This window comes from Harpia harpyja, chromosome Z, assembly GCF_026419915.1.
Source record: "Harpia harpyja isolate bHarHar1 chromosome Z, bHarHar1 primary haplotype, whole genome shotgun sequence".
Taxonomy (NCBI): Eukaryota; Metazoa; Chordata; class Aves; order Accipitriformes; family Accipitridae; genus Harpia; species Harpia harpyja.
Genome location: NC_068969.1, coordinates 3,769,826 through 3,785,627, shown reverse-complemented (window position 1 = coordinate 3,785,627; position 15,802 = coordinate 3,769,826). Strand labels below are relative to the sequence as shown.

Sequence of the window (15,802 nt, the reverse complement as noted above, 5' to 3'; positions counted from 1 at the left end):
CTCCCAACAGACTGACAGAAGCAGGCATGAATTCATGATGAGGAGCATGAGAGACACTGGGTTAGTGCATGAATTGAGATATAGTCTGTAATCCAGAGAATTTTTCATTGCAATAGAGGGGGTTCCACCAGATTAAAAAAACAGGGTTATCAACCTGTTTTAAAAATTGGGATGTTATCTGTTGCAAACACTGTGCTGCATTTCAGTAAAGTATTCAGAAAGACTAGCAGCTAGCAATTACTTCCATAAACCCTTCAATTGGTAGGAGACTGAATGGGAATCAGTGCAAGAACACAGTAGTGGATAAAATACTTGTCACCAGGAATTAATAATTTCAAATACTGAACAAATCAGCAGTGATTAAACACCTTTTGCATCTGCTAGTCATCCTATAGACTGTTCTTTGGAGCAGGCCCCTTCAATTTGGTATCATTAGTCTATTTGAAGAAGACTGATCTCTCCCATGTATTGAATTATCAGTCAGATGTTTACTGTCCCTTAGCTTCCCTCCATTTTTAGAATTTCTCTCAGGAATGAAATGAGAATTCAGTTTCAGCTTTGATGTTCAAGTGTATCCTGTTGAGCTTGCTTAGCCTGGCTGGAATACAGAAAAACAATGCCTGTTTTGATCCCTACTGAAAACTAGATGAAGAAGGGGGAAAAAAATAAAACAACAAAACCCCCTCAAAGTTGAGTGTGGTTTGTACAAAGCCAGGTTGGGAAAAATGGATCTATTCCATCCTTAGTTAATGAATACCAGCTGCATTAAAACCAAAACAAACCACAGAAAGACCACCCAAAACCAAACCCAGCTCTGGTAATGATATCTGTGGAGGATGTCTGTGTGAAGGAACTTTAAAAAAAAAAAAAAAAATCAGAATTCTGCAGTTTTATCATCATTTTACTACAGGCAGTTTTTCATTTCACAGTATAGGTTTGACTAGTGCTATATATGTTGGTATCAATAAGAAAAGGGCCTCATGCCGCACCTGTTAGGTGCAAATGTTTATATGATATATAGTTGACAGAGAATGTAGGGTGAGGCCCCAACACCCACTCTTGTGGCATGCATAATTTAAAAGCAGAATTCTAAGAACTTTAACTGCAGTAGGAACTTCAATGTGTAAACACACTGAGGCTACATGTGTAAGCAGGGTACTATCAGGCTCTAGCTTCCAAAGTCAGCTAAAGTTAATATAAAATCTATCCATGGGCATCTTTCCATTGTCTTCAGTAAGCACTGGCTAACAGTTTTCCTGGCAGTGTGATGAAAAGTCCATGGAGCTGGAGGGCAAGAGGGAGAGAATTCACATGGAAGAGTATGCTGTCTCACAGCATCCTCCAGCACGCTTAAATGTAATCCTGGATTTAAGAGACGGCATTCCAAAGCGCATCTCCTGTAGTTGCAGAGGAAAATGTTGGTGATTGTAGCTGCAACTGAGAGTTTGGATCCGAGGGAATATTTGAAGCTAAAACTTGTGTGGGGCCCTGCCATTTGCTGAGGAGAAGCTGCAGAGATAAATACTGGAAGAGGTATTTAGTTTGGGTTGAGCCAACATGGGGTGGGAATAACTGACCTACCAAAAAAAGGGGGTGGGGGGCGCATGAAATGGAAAAAAGTTCTCTACTTGAAATACCTCATTCAAGCTGAAACAAGAGTTTGTATTATTTTTTCCCATTCTTGCTTCTATTTTACACTTATTTAGCTTGAATTTTAAGCAAAACCCCGGTTAGAAATGCCCATGTGGGCCGTTTCTGCATTTTCCCAGTGTAACTTGAAAGCGCCCACATTGTTTCCACACTTTTCAAATGTTCCCCCCACATTTTTTTTTTTAAATCCTTTTTTATCTCCTTCCCCCCCCCCCGCCCTTTCCAGCTGAAGTTAATGTCTTCCGTTTTCGGCGCGTCCCTTTTTTTTTTTCTTTTTTTTTTTTTTTTTTTTAACTTGCCAGGCCTGAACTTGAACGAAAGCCCCCATCGAGCCAAGCCGCGGGGGGAGCCGGCGGCCAGGGCGGTGGCGGGGCCGGGCTCTGGCCGCCGCGGCGGCGGGTACTGCAGCAAGGCGGCCGGGCGGCAGGTGCGCAGCGAGCCGCCGCCGGCACCGCGGGCCCTCGGCGAGCCGCATGCAGGTCGCCTTCCCCCTCGCCGCGGAGGGACGAGGGGCTGCACGGAGCAGGGCTGGGGACCGCCCGGTGCTCGGCCATGGTGGCTTTGCGCCGGGCGGGGGAGCGAGGGGCTGGGGATGCTCGGGTGGTGATGCTGTGTGGAGGAGGAGGAGGAGGAGGAGGAGGGGGGGGGAGCTGGCGGGACAGCCTGAGGTGGGCGGAGGGGGGAGGCGGGTGTTATACCATCGCGCCGGGGAAGGCTGAGCATTTGCAAATTCCGGCTCCAGAGCGCGGGGAGCATCGTATCCCCGCCGGCCGGCCGGGCAGCAGCCGCAGAACAGGACGAGGCTTTCCGGCTCCTCGTTATCCTAACGCCGGCCGCGTTATCCCCGCCTCGCCCCGGCCGCCTCTGCCGCCGGGCGCCGGCGGCTGCCCTGCCCCGTGCCTCCCGTGCAACAGAGCGAAGAGCGGCAGCCCGCGGAGCTCCGCTCGGAGCCGAGCACTGAGGTAGAGACCCCGTCCCTCTCCCAGCCGCGCAGGCACAGGCAGAGCCCTGGGTGAGTAGTCTGGGGGCTCCCTTACTCCTCCAGGCAGGCCAGAACCGTTCAGGCCCCCTTCTCCATAGCCCTTTCTTTTTCTGTTCTCGATATTGCGTGCCTGGAAGGTGCAGGAGATCTCTGTCCTCTGGTAGGTTAGTCAAGCTGGGATCCTTGCTTGGGGAGGGATTTTTGAAAAGCTTCGCTACCTGTGCCTTAAATCAACATCATACTACTAAGTTGTCTGTCTCAACTTGGAAATCTTCTCCTCCCTTGTACATAAGCTTCTCTCCTCTCCCCTACCCCCCCTTTCCCTTTTTTCCTTTTTTCCAACTTTTCCAGTCTTACAGAGTTGCCTCCTTCACTTTCACTTGCAAATTTATGTAGGTAATAAGAAGCCAATGATGTGCTAAGGGAATTCTTTAGTCGGTGAAGGTTATTACTTAAAACATCCGTATGTTCTTCTTTTGTTCTCCCGTAGGCTGAACAGTCATGACAGCTGAAAAGACTATTCCTATAATTAATGGCAAGCCAGAAGATGCTTTGGACCCAGAAGCCTCAAGTACCAACCTCGTCCACAGCAATGATAAGAAAGTTCATGAAAGAGGTCACTGGAACAATAAGGTTGAATTTGTGCTTTCTGTGGCAGGGGAGATTATTGGGTTGGGAAATGTATGGAGATTCCCATATCTTTGCTACAAGAATGGAGGAGGTAAGATGGCATCATATGTTGATTTACAGCTCACCATAAACATGTGGGAAATAAACAGTTAAGAATGCTTTACAGTATTTCTTGCACTAGTAAGAGAGAGGTATTCAGGGTTTCAGTGCATGTGCAGATAGGGAAGTATGAAGCATCTGACAACTAAGAAAAAATCGCTGTATTTCTCTTTCCTTCTACTCCCCAAATATTGCATGGCTTACTTTCACAAGTTTCTTTTGTATCAGTAAATTGACATATCTTTTTCTGTAAGATTTTTAATGCGGAAGAAGCTAGTATTCTGTTATAGTAGTACACTGTGTGTTTTCTTCTGCGTGTGAATACAGACCCAAGCATACTTAAATAAGTTCATCTGATGAGAAAAGAATGTAGCGGTTTATTTTTCACAACAGTATACTTTGGAGAGGATGAATATTGGTTTTGATAATGCTACAAAGATTACTTTTTTTTCTTGTGTCATATGAAAATTTCTTTAACTCAACTGTACTTCTTTCCCTCATTACTTCCCAAATCACTACAGTAGAGCAGTGGAAGGTGTAAAAGCACCCTGTTACTCAAAGGAGAGAGCAAACCCTATAAAATTTAGAATAAGAATGTTATTTGAGACAGACTTAACTTCTACAAAAGTATAACATGTGGCATGTATTGGTTATAGTTAAGTATAAACTATGTAAGATATGTGACAGTTAAGAATAAGCACGTCAGCTGTGACTTGCAAAGCAATGAGGAAAGAAAAGTAAATTAAAAATTTAGTTTAGAATTCTGTGGACTGGATTCAACATTCTTCCCACTTAAGGCCTGAATCAGTGTTATTGTGAGCATATAGGCTGGGAGAAAAATAATATGTTCAGTGGCTGATATGCAAAGATCTGTTCTTTAATGGGTTTGCTAACAATGCTGTGCTAAACTTCTTTCCCTTGTCCCTCCAAAACTAGGCACAGTTGTCTGAACTCAGGGATGATTTTGTGTGCTGTTTCTATAAAACTAGTACTGCTGTGGAATCTGTGTTTATAGTTTGCAGCCTCTTTCTTTATATACCTGTACTTCAGCAAAACTAAGATAACAAGAATTCACCTGTCTTCAGAACAATGTTACCAACTAGTGCTATTAGTACAGAAATATTAATGTGCTGGATATGATATGCAGAACAGTTTCTTGTTGATTGTCAAAGTTTTCCCAGCGAAATTTTGGCAAAGAGAAATATTTTTTCAGTATATAATGAAGATTTCCTTGTTCATACAGTAACATTTATATGCCCATTTGTATGTATATGCTAGCTTGTCAAAATGTGATGGTATCATTTTTAAGGCTATAACATTGGGTAGAAAAACTTCTATTCATGTTTTTGGGTGACGTGGTGAAAAAGTAATTACTTATATATCGTGCTTAATCACCACCCTATTCCTTAAGAATAGAATTAATGTGTGTGGTTTAATTGATTGTGTCCCGGCACCATGGGAAATTTGCCATTGACTTCAATTTTATTCAATGAGGACTTGGTCTATGACCTGTGTTTTTGTAACTCTCTGGAATGCCCTGCTGGAATTAGGCGAGAGTTGGACTTGTTTGATGCATCAGATGTAAATACTGAAAACTACTTAGTGTGTGGTAAGTGAAGACAATGGTAAGATGTATAAGTTAGTTATGAAATAACTTGCTAGATACGGAACAAATCTAGAAGCAGTAGTATGGAACTTCTGAGGTCTGATGTCTCTCTGGTATTTACTCCAAGTTATAACAGGTAGTATACACATAAGCTTCTTTAATTTCAATTTGTTCTCATGGATATTTAGTGGGTTTTTTAGGAAAATTAATTTCTTTGCACGTTTAGAATTAGATATTTCTTGGAATATGCTCTGTTTGCAAGCTGGGAAACCTGATGTCCTCAAATTTTCATGATGTATACTGTTGTAGAACAGTGTTGGAAAAATAGAGTCAAAGCTAATGCTTTCAATTTCAATAAGTTGCCATGTTAAACTTGCTATGATTGTGCATATGAGTGGGCCAAGCCAGACTTGATACTGGCCAGCAGTTTACCTGGCCTATAAGGATTTTTTTCAAACCATTTGCACAGTAAATCATACAGAGAAACCATGTTGTAGATGCAGGGATTCCATTCTTTGTGAGATCCATGTGTATTGCTTGAGATGCAGCTGAGATTCAACTATAGGCAAATTGCCTGGTTGAAGGAAGACACTACTCAGGAAGAAATCTCTCTTGATATGCTGAAGAAAGAAACTGCAAATCAAAGCAGGTGTATTTAGTTGTCTCAACTTTCCTATCAAGGCTACTAAAGCATAACAGTTATTGCAGGTTGTGGGTATGTTGTGGTATTTGGTTATTGGTGTGTTTTGTTTTGTTTTTAAGATCATGAATGGGATACCCTATTTGCCTTGTAGTTGTAGATATCTTCCTGAAGGTATATTCAGAAACATTTTGTTCATAGTTAATATTCTGACAGAGATTCGGTATTACAGAGGTAGCTATTAAGGTGCTGTTCATTAATGATCAAATTGATCTTCAGGACTCCCACTGAAGAAAGGAAATGCTGCTATTGCTAGTGCTCTAAAGAACTGATCTATGTATGCAATGATGGACAGCACTGTAAAACACATCTTCTTAGGAAAAACTGCATCCACCAAAACTTTTGTGTGTTTAGCATATCCTGTGTTGATATGAAATGGAGTAAATGGTGGGATGCTTACATCATTTAATGTGAGCTTTAAATGAAGCTGATTAGTATTGTGGGATTATTTGTTTGGGAGCAAGCAGGTTGAGGCCTGGATACAACACATTATGTATGTTGTACTAACCTTTATTTTCATAACTTAATTAGTTAATGCTTTGTAATTTTCCTACAACTTCAGATAAATTATTCTATGCAGTGTTTTGCTGCGCTAGTCTGCCTGGTTAAACCAGTAAAACTTCCTTGATCTAAGTAAAAATGGCAGAATCAGTTATTTTATGCTTTCTTCTCAGTATTTATTTCCTTCTTTACTTGTTTCAGTCTAAACCAATATAGTTCCTTGCTTTCCTTCCACCTCATCAGAAAGTCTGAGTACTGAGGGAATGAGGAAAACAATTCTTTATGCCTTATATGTTAACGGTTTCTCTACGTAGTCAAAAGGCTGTATTTTATTCCTTATTATTTAGGTTCAGTTCTAAATGGAATACCTAAAATCTACATTATTAGCAAATGACGTTATGCCTAACATATGTATCTTCTCCCATTTCGTTGCTTCAGCATACTTTACAGCCATGTTCTTTAGGTGCCATACCTAATAACACAATCGTCAAATAATACAATACTTCTGCTATGTGTTAATTGATAAGAGAAGATTTTTTTGTTGTTGTATACAATGCTTCAGCATTGAATTGTATTATTCATTACCTATGCTAGAATTTACTGTCAGCATCTAACAAAAATGTTGACGCTTTGTTATTTTCCTACAACTTCACATTGATATTTCTAGCTGATAAGGCCAAGCCCTGCTTTCCTGTTTTTGTAAATAGTTCTAAAGTCTATTTCATCATTCTCTTTTCATGATCCTTATCATCAGGCTTACCCAAATAACATACAAAGGACTTCTTAGGTTTAATTTCCATAATACTTCTTCATCCCTGCTTTCCTGAGAAAAGCAAGGAAGAGAAGGTAATGTAGACTGACTTGGTGATGATCAGAGCAGAACTGTGTGGCTGAGCAAGACTGTGGTCTTTTTTGTGTTTGAGACACATGAGCAGAATTTAGTCTATACTGAGGAACTTTGGTCTCGTCTTTTTTAGTTCGTGGCAATGGCTTACAGGTTAACTTTTGATATTTGGGGCCAGGAGTAAACACTTCCTGCACTATCAGCAGGATGCCTGAGAGGTGGCTAATAGGTGATCCTTCCTTTATTAAGAAAATTAATTTCTCACTCTGCTGTCAAGGAACTGTATTCATTATAACCAATATCCCTTCAATGTTTGCTTGTAGGTGCTTTCCTCATCCCATATGTGGTTTTTTTTATTTGCTGTGGAATACCAGTATTTTTCTTGGAGACGGCCTTGGGACAGTTTACTAGTGAAGGAGGCATTACATGCTGGAGGAAAGTTTGCCCTCTATTTGAAGGTAACAAACAGTTCCGTGTTCTACTGCAAAAGAATGCATTAAATTTGAAGTAAAATAAAACAAATTGTATCAAAATGGAAGTTAAGATATACTTAAAGTAGTAAACATTTGTTTATAATTACCTGAAAAGTAAAAGTGTTCTATTGTGTCTCACTGTTTTTTCTCTAGGCATTGGATATGCTACCCAAGTTATAGAGGCACATCTAAATGTATATTACATCATCATTTTAGCATGGGCTATCTTCTATTTGTTTAACTGCTTTACTACAGAGCTTCCTTGGGCTACCTGTGGGCATGAATGGAATACAGGTATGACCTCAGTAGAGATTATTGCTATACAAATACTTCCAAGTAATTGATTAATATATTAAAATGTCAGGAACAAACTATTCCGGTAGAAAAGTCTGTGGAAATGGGCCAATCACATCAGACTACAGCATGATAAAGAATCCTGGAATGAAGACTTATTCATACCTTCTTGGTTTAGGTCATTGTATAAGCATTTGTTCCTGCAGAATATAATGTCAGCAGAAGACGACTTTAGATTTTGTTAATTCTGTAAGATATTCTGGCTAAATCCCAAGACTCTCATTTGCAATCATACCTATTCTCCCTGAATACAGTAAGTGAATTCTTCTGAAGAGCTGATGACCTGATGACAGGTTACAATCATGCCCTTTCACTCTAATGAAATCAGGAGAAGTTTAAATAGAGAGGAAAATACTAAATGTGGAACTTTGGATTTGCTCTTTTTAATGTCAGAAGTTGAGGGATAATGTTCATCAAGCTACTTCTGAAAATGTAGTCACATATATAATCCTTACTGCATGCAAAGTAGCCTCTTACATGAAAGATCAGGTGTGTATTTGTAAGGGTTTGCAGTATAGCGCTCTGCATCTGTCCTCTCTGATATTTTTAGCTCTAATGCTCTACTTACTGCATTTGAAGATCACAAATATCTATGGGAATACATACCAATGCCCTTATTTCCATGTTCCTGAAGTTTTTGCATTTATTGCTTATATTACTGTCCGATTTCAAATCATGTACCAATTGTACTGTCTTTCATGGGTTTTATTAAGTCGGTCATTATTGTGTTCTTTGAGTACACCTAAAGCTATTTGAAATCTTGCAGTTTAGGTTATGTTAGGTAACTAGTCTTGGGCCCAATAGATGTGGAAGGCTTCAGTATCAATTTCGGCAGCCCTGCAAAGGAGCTTACCCAATGTTGATCACTGTTCAAATACTAAGTGTCAACTCAACAATGCTGAGCTGCTTTGATCTCCTTTCTCTGTATTAGAGAGAATAATAATAAGCCAGAGTAACTTTTCACTTGCCATATTAAGGCAAGGTGGAAACTTGTTGCTGGCAGTGTTTCATAAGCCAATTGTTACCATTGGCCATTGAATTAGCAGTTGGAGTAGGAGTACGTTGTAATTCCCAATCAATTGCCTCGGTTTCTCAGTGTCTTTCTTCTGCCTCAGATGTTTTATTGGCCCTTGCCATTGCAACTGTGCCTTTGGAAAGTGTTACAGGAGAGTGTATCATACTGCATGGATATTTTTCTGGGATAGGCCTATGATCTGGTGGTCAAAATAGTGTTGCAGAAGTAACAGCTGTGGCATTTTAGTGTACCTAGAAATCATTTAATGACATAGAGAAAATGTATTCTAGCATGGTGGCTTTACAAGATGCATAAACTAGAAGATGCACAGGAGGAAATGTATTTACATGTCAATATAGCAAACTCTTTTTTGTTCTTTTATAGAAAACTGCGTGGAATTTCAAAAACTTAATATTAGCAACTGCAGTCAAGTCTCTTTACAAAATGCCACTTCTCCAGTGATGGAATTCTGGGAGTAAGTGCACATAAACTTTATGTTTGATCAGACTATTCATTATCTTCCTATATTTTGATCATTTACACCTGATTTAGATACCTTGTAACCCTATAGCACTTAGTGATGTGGTGATGTGAGTTCAGCTGGAAATTTTCTCATACAGGCAAAGAGTCAGGATGAGAGATTTAACTCTTTTTTTAGAGGATGCAAGGAAAGGAATTCCATATCCTGAAAGTACATAGAACAAAGTGTGCCACTTGCTTGGGAGCTTGGCTCCTGCTGCTGGAGGAAAGAGCCTCAAACCCATACTAATGAGGAGGCAGAGGTTGAAAGAAAGAGGATTATTTTAAATATTTCTTGGGTTTTTTTTCCAGGATGTTTCCTCTCTTAAGAGTTTGAGAGTTGCATCTTCATCCCTGTTTGAGCTAACTAATACTTTGGCTTCTGTATCTCATTATTTTTTAAAGGACTATATAAGTGTTGGTTATTCAGTTATTATAATGGGAGAGTTTAACTCTTTTGTGTCTCCTTGATTCTGGTTTCTAGTTAGAGTAATAGAAGAGAATTATATCTCTACAATTTATGGCCCACTTTTGTGATGACACATATTTTTTCTTAATATAAATATTTAATTAGTGCATGTGTAGTCACATATTTGTTCCTTGCAGGGTGCAGTGTGTGTTAAAACAGTCATAGAAATAGAATGTTACTTTTAATATTGAGTCATCTCACGATTCAAAATGTGTTACAAAATTTTGGGTTACTAAAATTTCTTGAGGGCCCATTCTAATCTCATTAATTTTACTTTTAAGATAGAGCCTTATTCTGAGGCTGTATGTTCAGAGCTCTGTTTCATGTTCAGGACAGCAATAGCTACACTTTGAAAGGACCATGAATTAAGACTATCCTTGAAGGGACAACTCTACATTGACATAATTTTCTTGAATGTTAGCACATGCTACTGTCTTTGCCTCTGAACCCCTTTGTCTTGCTACTTCAGTTACTTTAGCCTTCAGTTACTTGAGCCTTCATGGGTGGTAGTTGTTGCTTCATTAAATAATCCTGTTTTATTTAAAAATTAAAAACCCCAGAACCAAGTTAAATCTGAACAAGGCATGAAAATGCATACACTCTCTGATGAAAATTGTCATTTGATTTTCTGTTAAAATTTTCAATAACCTGAACACCTAACATGTTAAATCAAAATATACCTACTCTACCCACTTCCCAGCTAATGTTTCAGAATAAACAAGTTTCTTAGGTGGCATCTCCTATTGCTATGACTTAATAATTTTAACAAAAATACCTTACAGTTCTTTGTGATAACTACAACTTAGATTTCATGTGGTTAGAGTCAATGAACAAAGTATTTTCTCCAGTACTAACCTTATTTACCCTCTGTATGTATTTGCTTATTCAGCAATATTCAAAACTCAGCAACTGGTAGTAACTCCAGTTATCCAGAGAAGTAGGCAACATTTAGTTGAATTATACAAAGGGCACAGACTAAGTTTTATATCCTCATGTTTCTAGGGTTTTGTTGTGGTGGGGGTTTTTTTTGTTGTTGTTTTGGGGTTTTTTTTTGTTAGTGCTCATCTTTGGATTGCCTAAATTCCCATGTCAGTTTTATTTTGATGCACATACAGATACGTTTTAAGCATGTCCCCTTCTCAGAATTCTCTAAAAATGAAGCTAAACAAGATTCTATAGTTAAACTTGGATTCAAGTTACAGTGGGTTTTAAATCGTTCAAATTTTGGACATATTTGCCAACCTGATTTTGGCTGATTTAGGAATGAATTATGAAACTAGAAGGGATAATCAGATGTAGCCTTTTCTCTAAATTGTTTTACAGTCTTGTGTATACAAAGTTGAAAATACATATTCCAAAACACTCTAAAATCACAAAAACCAAAGGAGAAGGTAAACAAAATAATTTGTTATTTATTTGAAACTTCTTTCTTTGTTGTGTTGTGGACAAACTTTTTGTAATACTAACAGTTTACTGGCCAAAATAGCTGAAGATATTAAACTTACCTACTTTCTCTGTCCAAGCAAAACTGAAGTTGCATGGTTTTTCACCCCTGGAAAATGAATGTACTTTCTTCCTGCTGAGGAAGGTATTTGCCTTGTTAAAATTTAAGTAGGTATGACATTGCATGGCCTCAAAAGTTAAAATAGACACGACAAACTAGTTTAGAAGTGGAAGAAAGAGCTTTATTAAATATCAGGACTGATTTTGCGTTAAAATAAATATCAGGAATGAACAGAAGATTATAATTAAGTTATATGTCTTAAATATATCAGGCATAAATGCACAGTAGAGGTCTTTGTGTATAGATGTGCAGCGCAGATCACAGAGTAGTTAATACAAAGTAAATATATTACTAGACTAGTTAATTTGTCCAGCAAGTCATCTTATAGTCTGTAGATAAGTGTTACCAGAAATGTTATTTCACTTAGCCAGAAGTCTTGTTCCCATGATGTTGCTTTACTTCTTTACAAATTCTGGTGTCAGGAACCATACATTTATTGAAAGACTCTTTTTGAAACAAATAGTAAAAGGAAAGTTGATGGGGTAGACTGCACAGAACAGATGCTCATTGCTATTTTCAGAACTCATGTGGACAGTGTGTGAGAATCTTCGTTGCTGCAATAACCAATCACAGGACTGAATTCATTTGCATAACGACCAGGTTCCTTACAATTAATTAAGTTGATGCCTGTGAAGGGAAGGGGGAGGGTCTAGGTTTCTTCTGAACAACCACAGCATTCAAAACCTTTATACTTTGCTCTATGCAATGTCAAGTCTGCAACTGAAATTCCTCTTAAGTCGTGGCCACATAAAGCCAATTTATTGTGTAAAGGGTCAGCTGGGGAAAAAAAGTTTGGGTTTTGTGGTTTTTGGGGTTTTGGGGTTTTTTTTTGTTTTGTTTTGGGGTTTTTTTGTCTCTTACCATCTACTCTTGAGAATTTGTGAATTAGTGTGGCAATTACTGTGAATAGTGATCCTATTTGCTTACTGTATGTGATCTTATTTACATGTAGGACTGAATACTGTGTTTGTAAACTGTCAGGCTGATGTTACATCTTTCCTTTGATAATCATATCACATTACCACATTCTAGACTATTCATAGTATCTTCGGATTTTTTTAATTAAAAAAACCCAACAACAAAACAACAGAAAAAAGCTTGGGGAAGAGTCAGTATTTACACAAATGCATGTTTTAGCAGTGCTATGCGTTTCTTTCAAGCCCAGCGCGCTCAGTCTAAGAGTTAATAATGCTGAGGGATATACAGGTTGCTATGTGTCACACAGCAGACTAGACTGGCATTATGTAAATGCCAGCAGAGGTTAGTAGCAGGGGCACAAGTTGGATTTGGTTTTGTGTGTGAGTGCGTGCACGTAAATGAATACACCAGGCCCAAAAGGATGTCTTTACTTCTGGCTTTGAAAAGGAGTGTTTTGCTTTTTTTTTCTTTTGCTTTTTTTTCCTTTTGCTTTTTTTTCTTTTGCTTTTTTTCCTTTTTTGCTTTTTTTTCCTTTTTTGCTTTTTTTTCCTTTTTTGCTTTTTTTTCCTTTTTTGCTTTTTTTCCCTTTTTTGCTTTTTTCCCTTTTTTGCTTTTTTCCCTTTTTTGCTTTTTTCCCTTTTTTGCTTTTTTCCCTTTTTTGCTTTTTTTCCCTTTTTTGCTTTTTTTCCCTTTTTTGCTTTTTTTCCCTTTTTTGCTTTTTTTCCCTTTTTTGCTTTTTTTCCCTTTTTTGCTTTTTTTCCCTTTTTTCTCTCCTTTTTTCTTTTTTTCCTTTTTTCTTTTCCTTTTTTTTCTTTTCCTTTTTCTCCCCCATTTAACCAGTACTACCAGGTCTCTTCCATCATCTAGGCTAGAAGGCTCAGCCGTTATTTATTTGTAACTGGAAGCAAATCCAAATCTTCAGTTGGTTTGAGGATTGCAAATAAAGACTTCAGCCTCTCTGCAGAAATATTTCTAGCTTTTACTGCTTCTGTGGCCTTGGCTACTGCTAAAGATATTGCTGAAGTCAAACAACTCACCCAACTGCAGTGATGACTGAGAGGATACTTTGCAGTACTATGAAGCTTTCCTGGCATGTAGACTAGTAGTTACCCTTCCTCAGGTCTGTACAGAGGATACTGTTTCCTTGCTACCTTAGACGGTATAGACTCATTTCCTCTGATAATTCAACATTCTCTACCAGATTTGATGGCCCTGTCACACAGAGGGTGAAGGCCTGTTTATTGTCTTGGATGAATTGTTTGTGTGTTTAAAAAAAAAAAAACAGCAGCAAAGACTTTAGAGATAAGTAGTGCAGTAGGTTCTAGATGCTATTTTCTTTTTGGTACGCTCAGAAGAATCTCATTGTACATGCAAGGACCTCAAAACTTAAAATATTTTTGTGAGCCTGTAATTGATGACTACTTATCTGTAGTGAAAATGGTCTGATCCTTCTGGAGGAGCAGTAGGCAAAGTCTGGGAGTTTAGACCCTCTTTACTTGTTTTCCTGCTTAGAAATATCTACCCATGTTAATGTTTTAAGACTTCATTTGAGTTACCTTCTAAGGTAAGCACCCAAATCAATCAAAATTCACTCTTTATTCTTCAAACTCCCTGATGCTTTTTTCCAAAGAAGGATAGGCAAGAGTCTGAAACTTCACTTTTCATTTCATACTCGTGCCCAGCATTCAGAGACTGTCCAGTTAACTACCGTTTATGGCGTTTCTCTCATTCTAATTGTATAGCTTGATTAGGGGTTTTCTAAGAAAAAATAATAATCATAATTTCAAGGTACGGCACATGGAATTTTTAGTGTCCAAACTTTAAACAGTTAATAGTGATAGTTGCAGTAATAATAGGGGTGTTGATAACTTTGGAAATGTTGAAGCAGTCCCATGAAATAGTTGTGGCCATGGATGAGACTATACTTACAGCCTTGGAAACAGAATAGAGAGGAGAAGATGCTCTGCTCCATTGTTCTGTGTGGGAGAGGAAATTGTCTGGCAGGTATAGGGGACAGCAACCATGTCTGTGTGCTCTTTTGGCTGCTACTCCAGTCTGTCACCATGGTCAGGAATCTGAGGTTTCTAGTGCCTGGGAAGGGAGCTGGACAGACAGAGGACCCATGGTTTTGTGGTTGATTCCACCTCAATAGTTTTTTATTGGCTGTATAACAACTTAGACCTCTGTTAAAGAAGGTCTAGTTGTTGGCCTGTCATTCTCTGGAGTGGGTGATACATCCTTAGCATTTCCAAGTAAAGCCTAGTGAGAAAAAACATTTTTTTGTCTAGGGAAAAGAAAAGGGGCTGTTCTCAGCAAAAAGGAAAAGGAGCAAACCCTTTCCTTGCAAAGTCAAAAAGAGTTTTTCCTGTTTCATTCAGGCTGCAAATGACTGCAGGAGTCACATTGTGGTTAATCCCCACTACCGTATGAAAAGTCATTAGCACGTTGAGCCTGATCCTGCAGTGCTCTGTACCCAGAGACCTTCAGCACCTCTCAGAACTAGGTCCTTTGTGCATGTCTTGTAGAACGTTGAGTTGTGCCAGACTTGCTCATTTCTGTTCAGTTCATAAGAGGCTGTGTGAAAACTGCTTTTTGTTTGGAGTCACGTGAACTCTTCATCTGGTTTTGCCTCAAAACCACTGACTTTGCCTGCCTTCAGCTGAAAGAAGTAAATGGGATATGTATCAAAATTCTAAGCCAATTTCTTAATATTGAGGGATAAATGTTACCCTAAACCAGGCAGATGAACTTCCATGTTTTTTGATTTTTATCTTGAATATTGTACATAACATTTTTACTGTGGAGAAAAAATGGCCATAAAAGTTGCAAAGTCAAGTATGTGGATATTGGGAAATACTGGAAGTAAGGCTGTGCAATTTTAAGTTCACATCTTTTATGAATATGATCAACTTTAGTTGAAGAACTGCCTAATATTTTTTCAATAGATCTGCTTTGTTCTTGCTAGAGGATTGATAGGGAGCAAACACTGTGCAGGTATTCAATATTTTGTTGTTCTTCTCTTTGTTAATTTTCTTGTCTTATATTCTCATTATTATTAGGTTCCTGCTCTGCTGACAAAGTTATTAATTTAATCAAGGCTTCGTAGGGTGTTTATGATGTCAATGGCTTTGCAATCATAGTTTGCTTGATTATTTACACATTCATTTATCCTCACAAAATCTCAATAAGGCCACATTATTCCCATTTTACAGAAGGGGATCTGAGCTACAGAGAGAGTGAAAGTGCTAAGTATGAGAGACTCAAGACATTTTTTCATGCTATTTAGCATTAGGGTTGCGCGAATTTTATTTCAATTAGGGAACAAGAAAATGTACGCAAGTCAGCTTTGTCCAAAAATAAAGATTAAAAAAAGTTACTTAATTGAAGACATGGTAACATTTGTTTGAAACAAGTAATTGCTATTTCATTCCAAACAAAACGTTTTATTTTGTGCAGTTGCATGAAAATTTACGGGAAT

At 38.4% G+C, this 15,802-nt stretch overlaps 1 protein-coding gene across 2 annotated transcripts in view; it reads left to right on the top strand.

Annotated features, from left to right (window-relative positions):
• The first annotated feature begins 2,047 nt into the window (after positions 1–2,047).
• The window catches only part of SLC6A11 (solute carrier family 6 member 11), a 106,924-nt gene continuing 93,169 nt past the window's right edge, over positions 2,048–15,802 (top strand). Inside the window, exons 1-5 of one of the 2 annotated variants that reach the window (XM_052778498.1) lie at positions 2,048–2,129; positions 3,123–3,353; positions 7,336–7,470; positions 7,639–7,779; positions 9,239–9,329. In XM_052778498.1, coding sequence (XP_052634458.1) covers positions 3,134–3,353; positions 7,336–7,470; positions 7,639–7,779; positions 9,239–9,329 — 587 coding nt within the window. In that variant the 5' untranslated portion in view covers positions 2,048–2,129; positions 3,123–3,133. Of the gene's footprint in view, positions 2,130–2,352; positions 2,663–3,122; positions 3,354–7,335; positions 7,471–7,638; positions 7,780–9,238; positions 9,330–15,802 lie in introns of those variants that run through there. The other variant, XM_052778497.1, reaches the window with a different exon arrangement.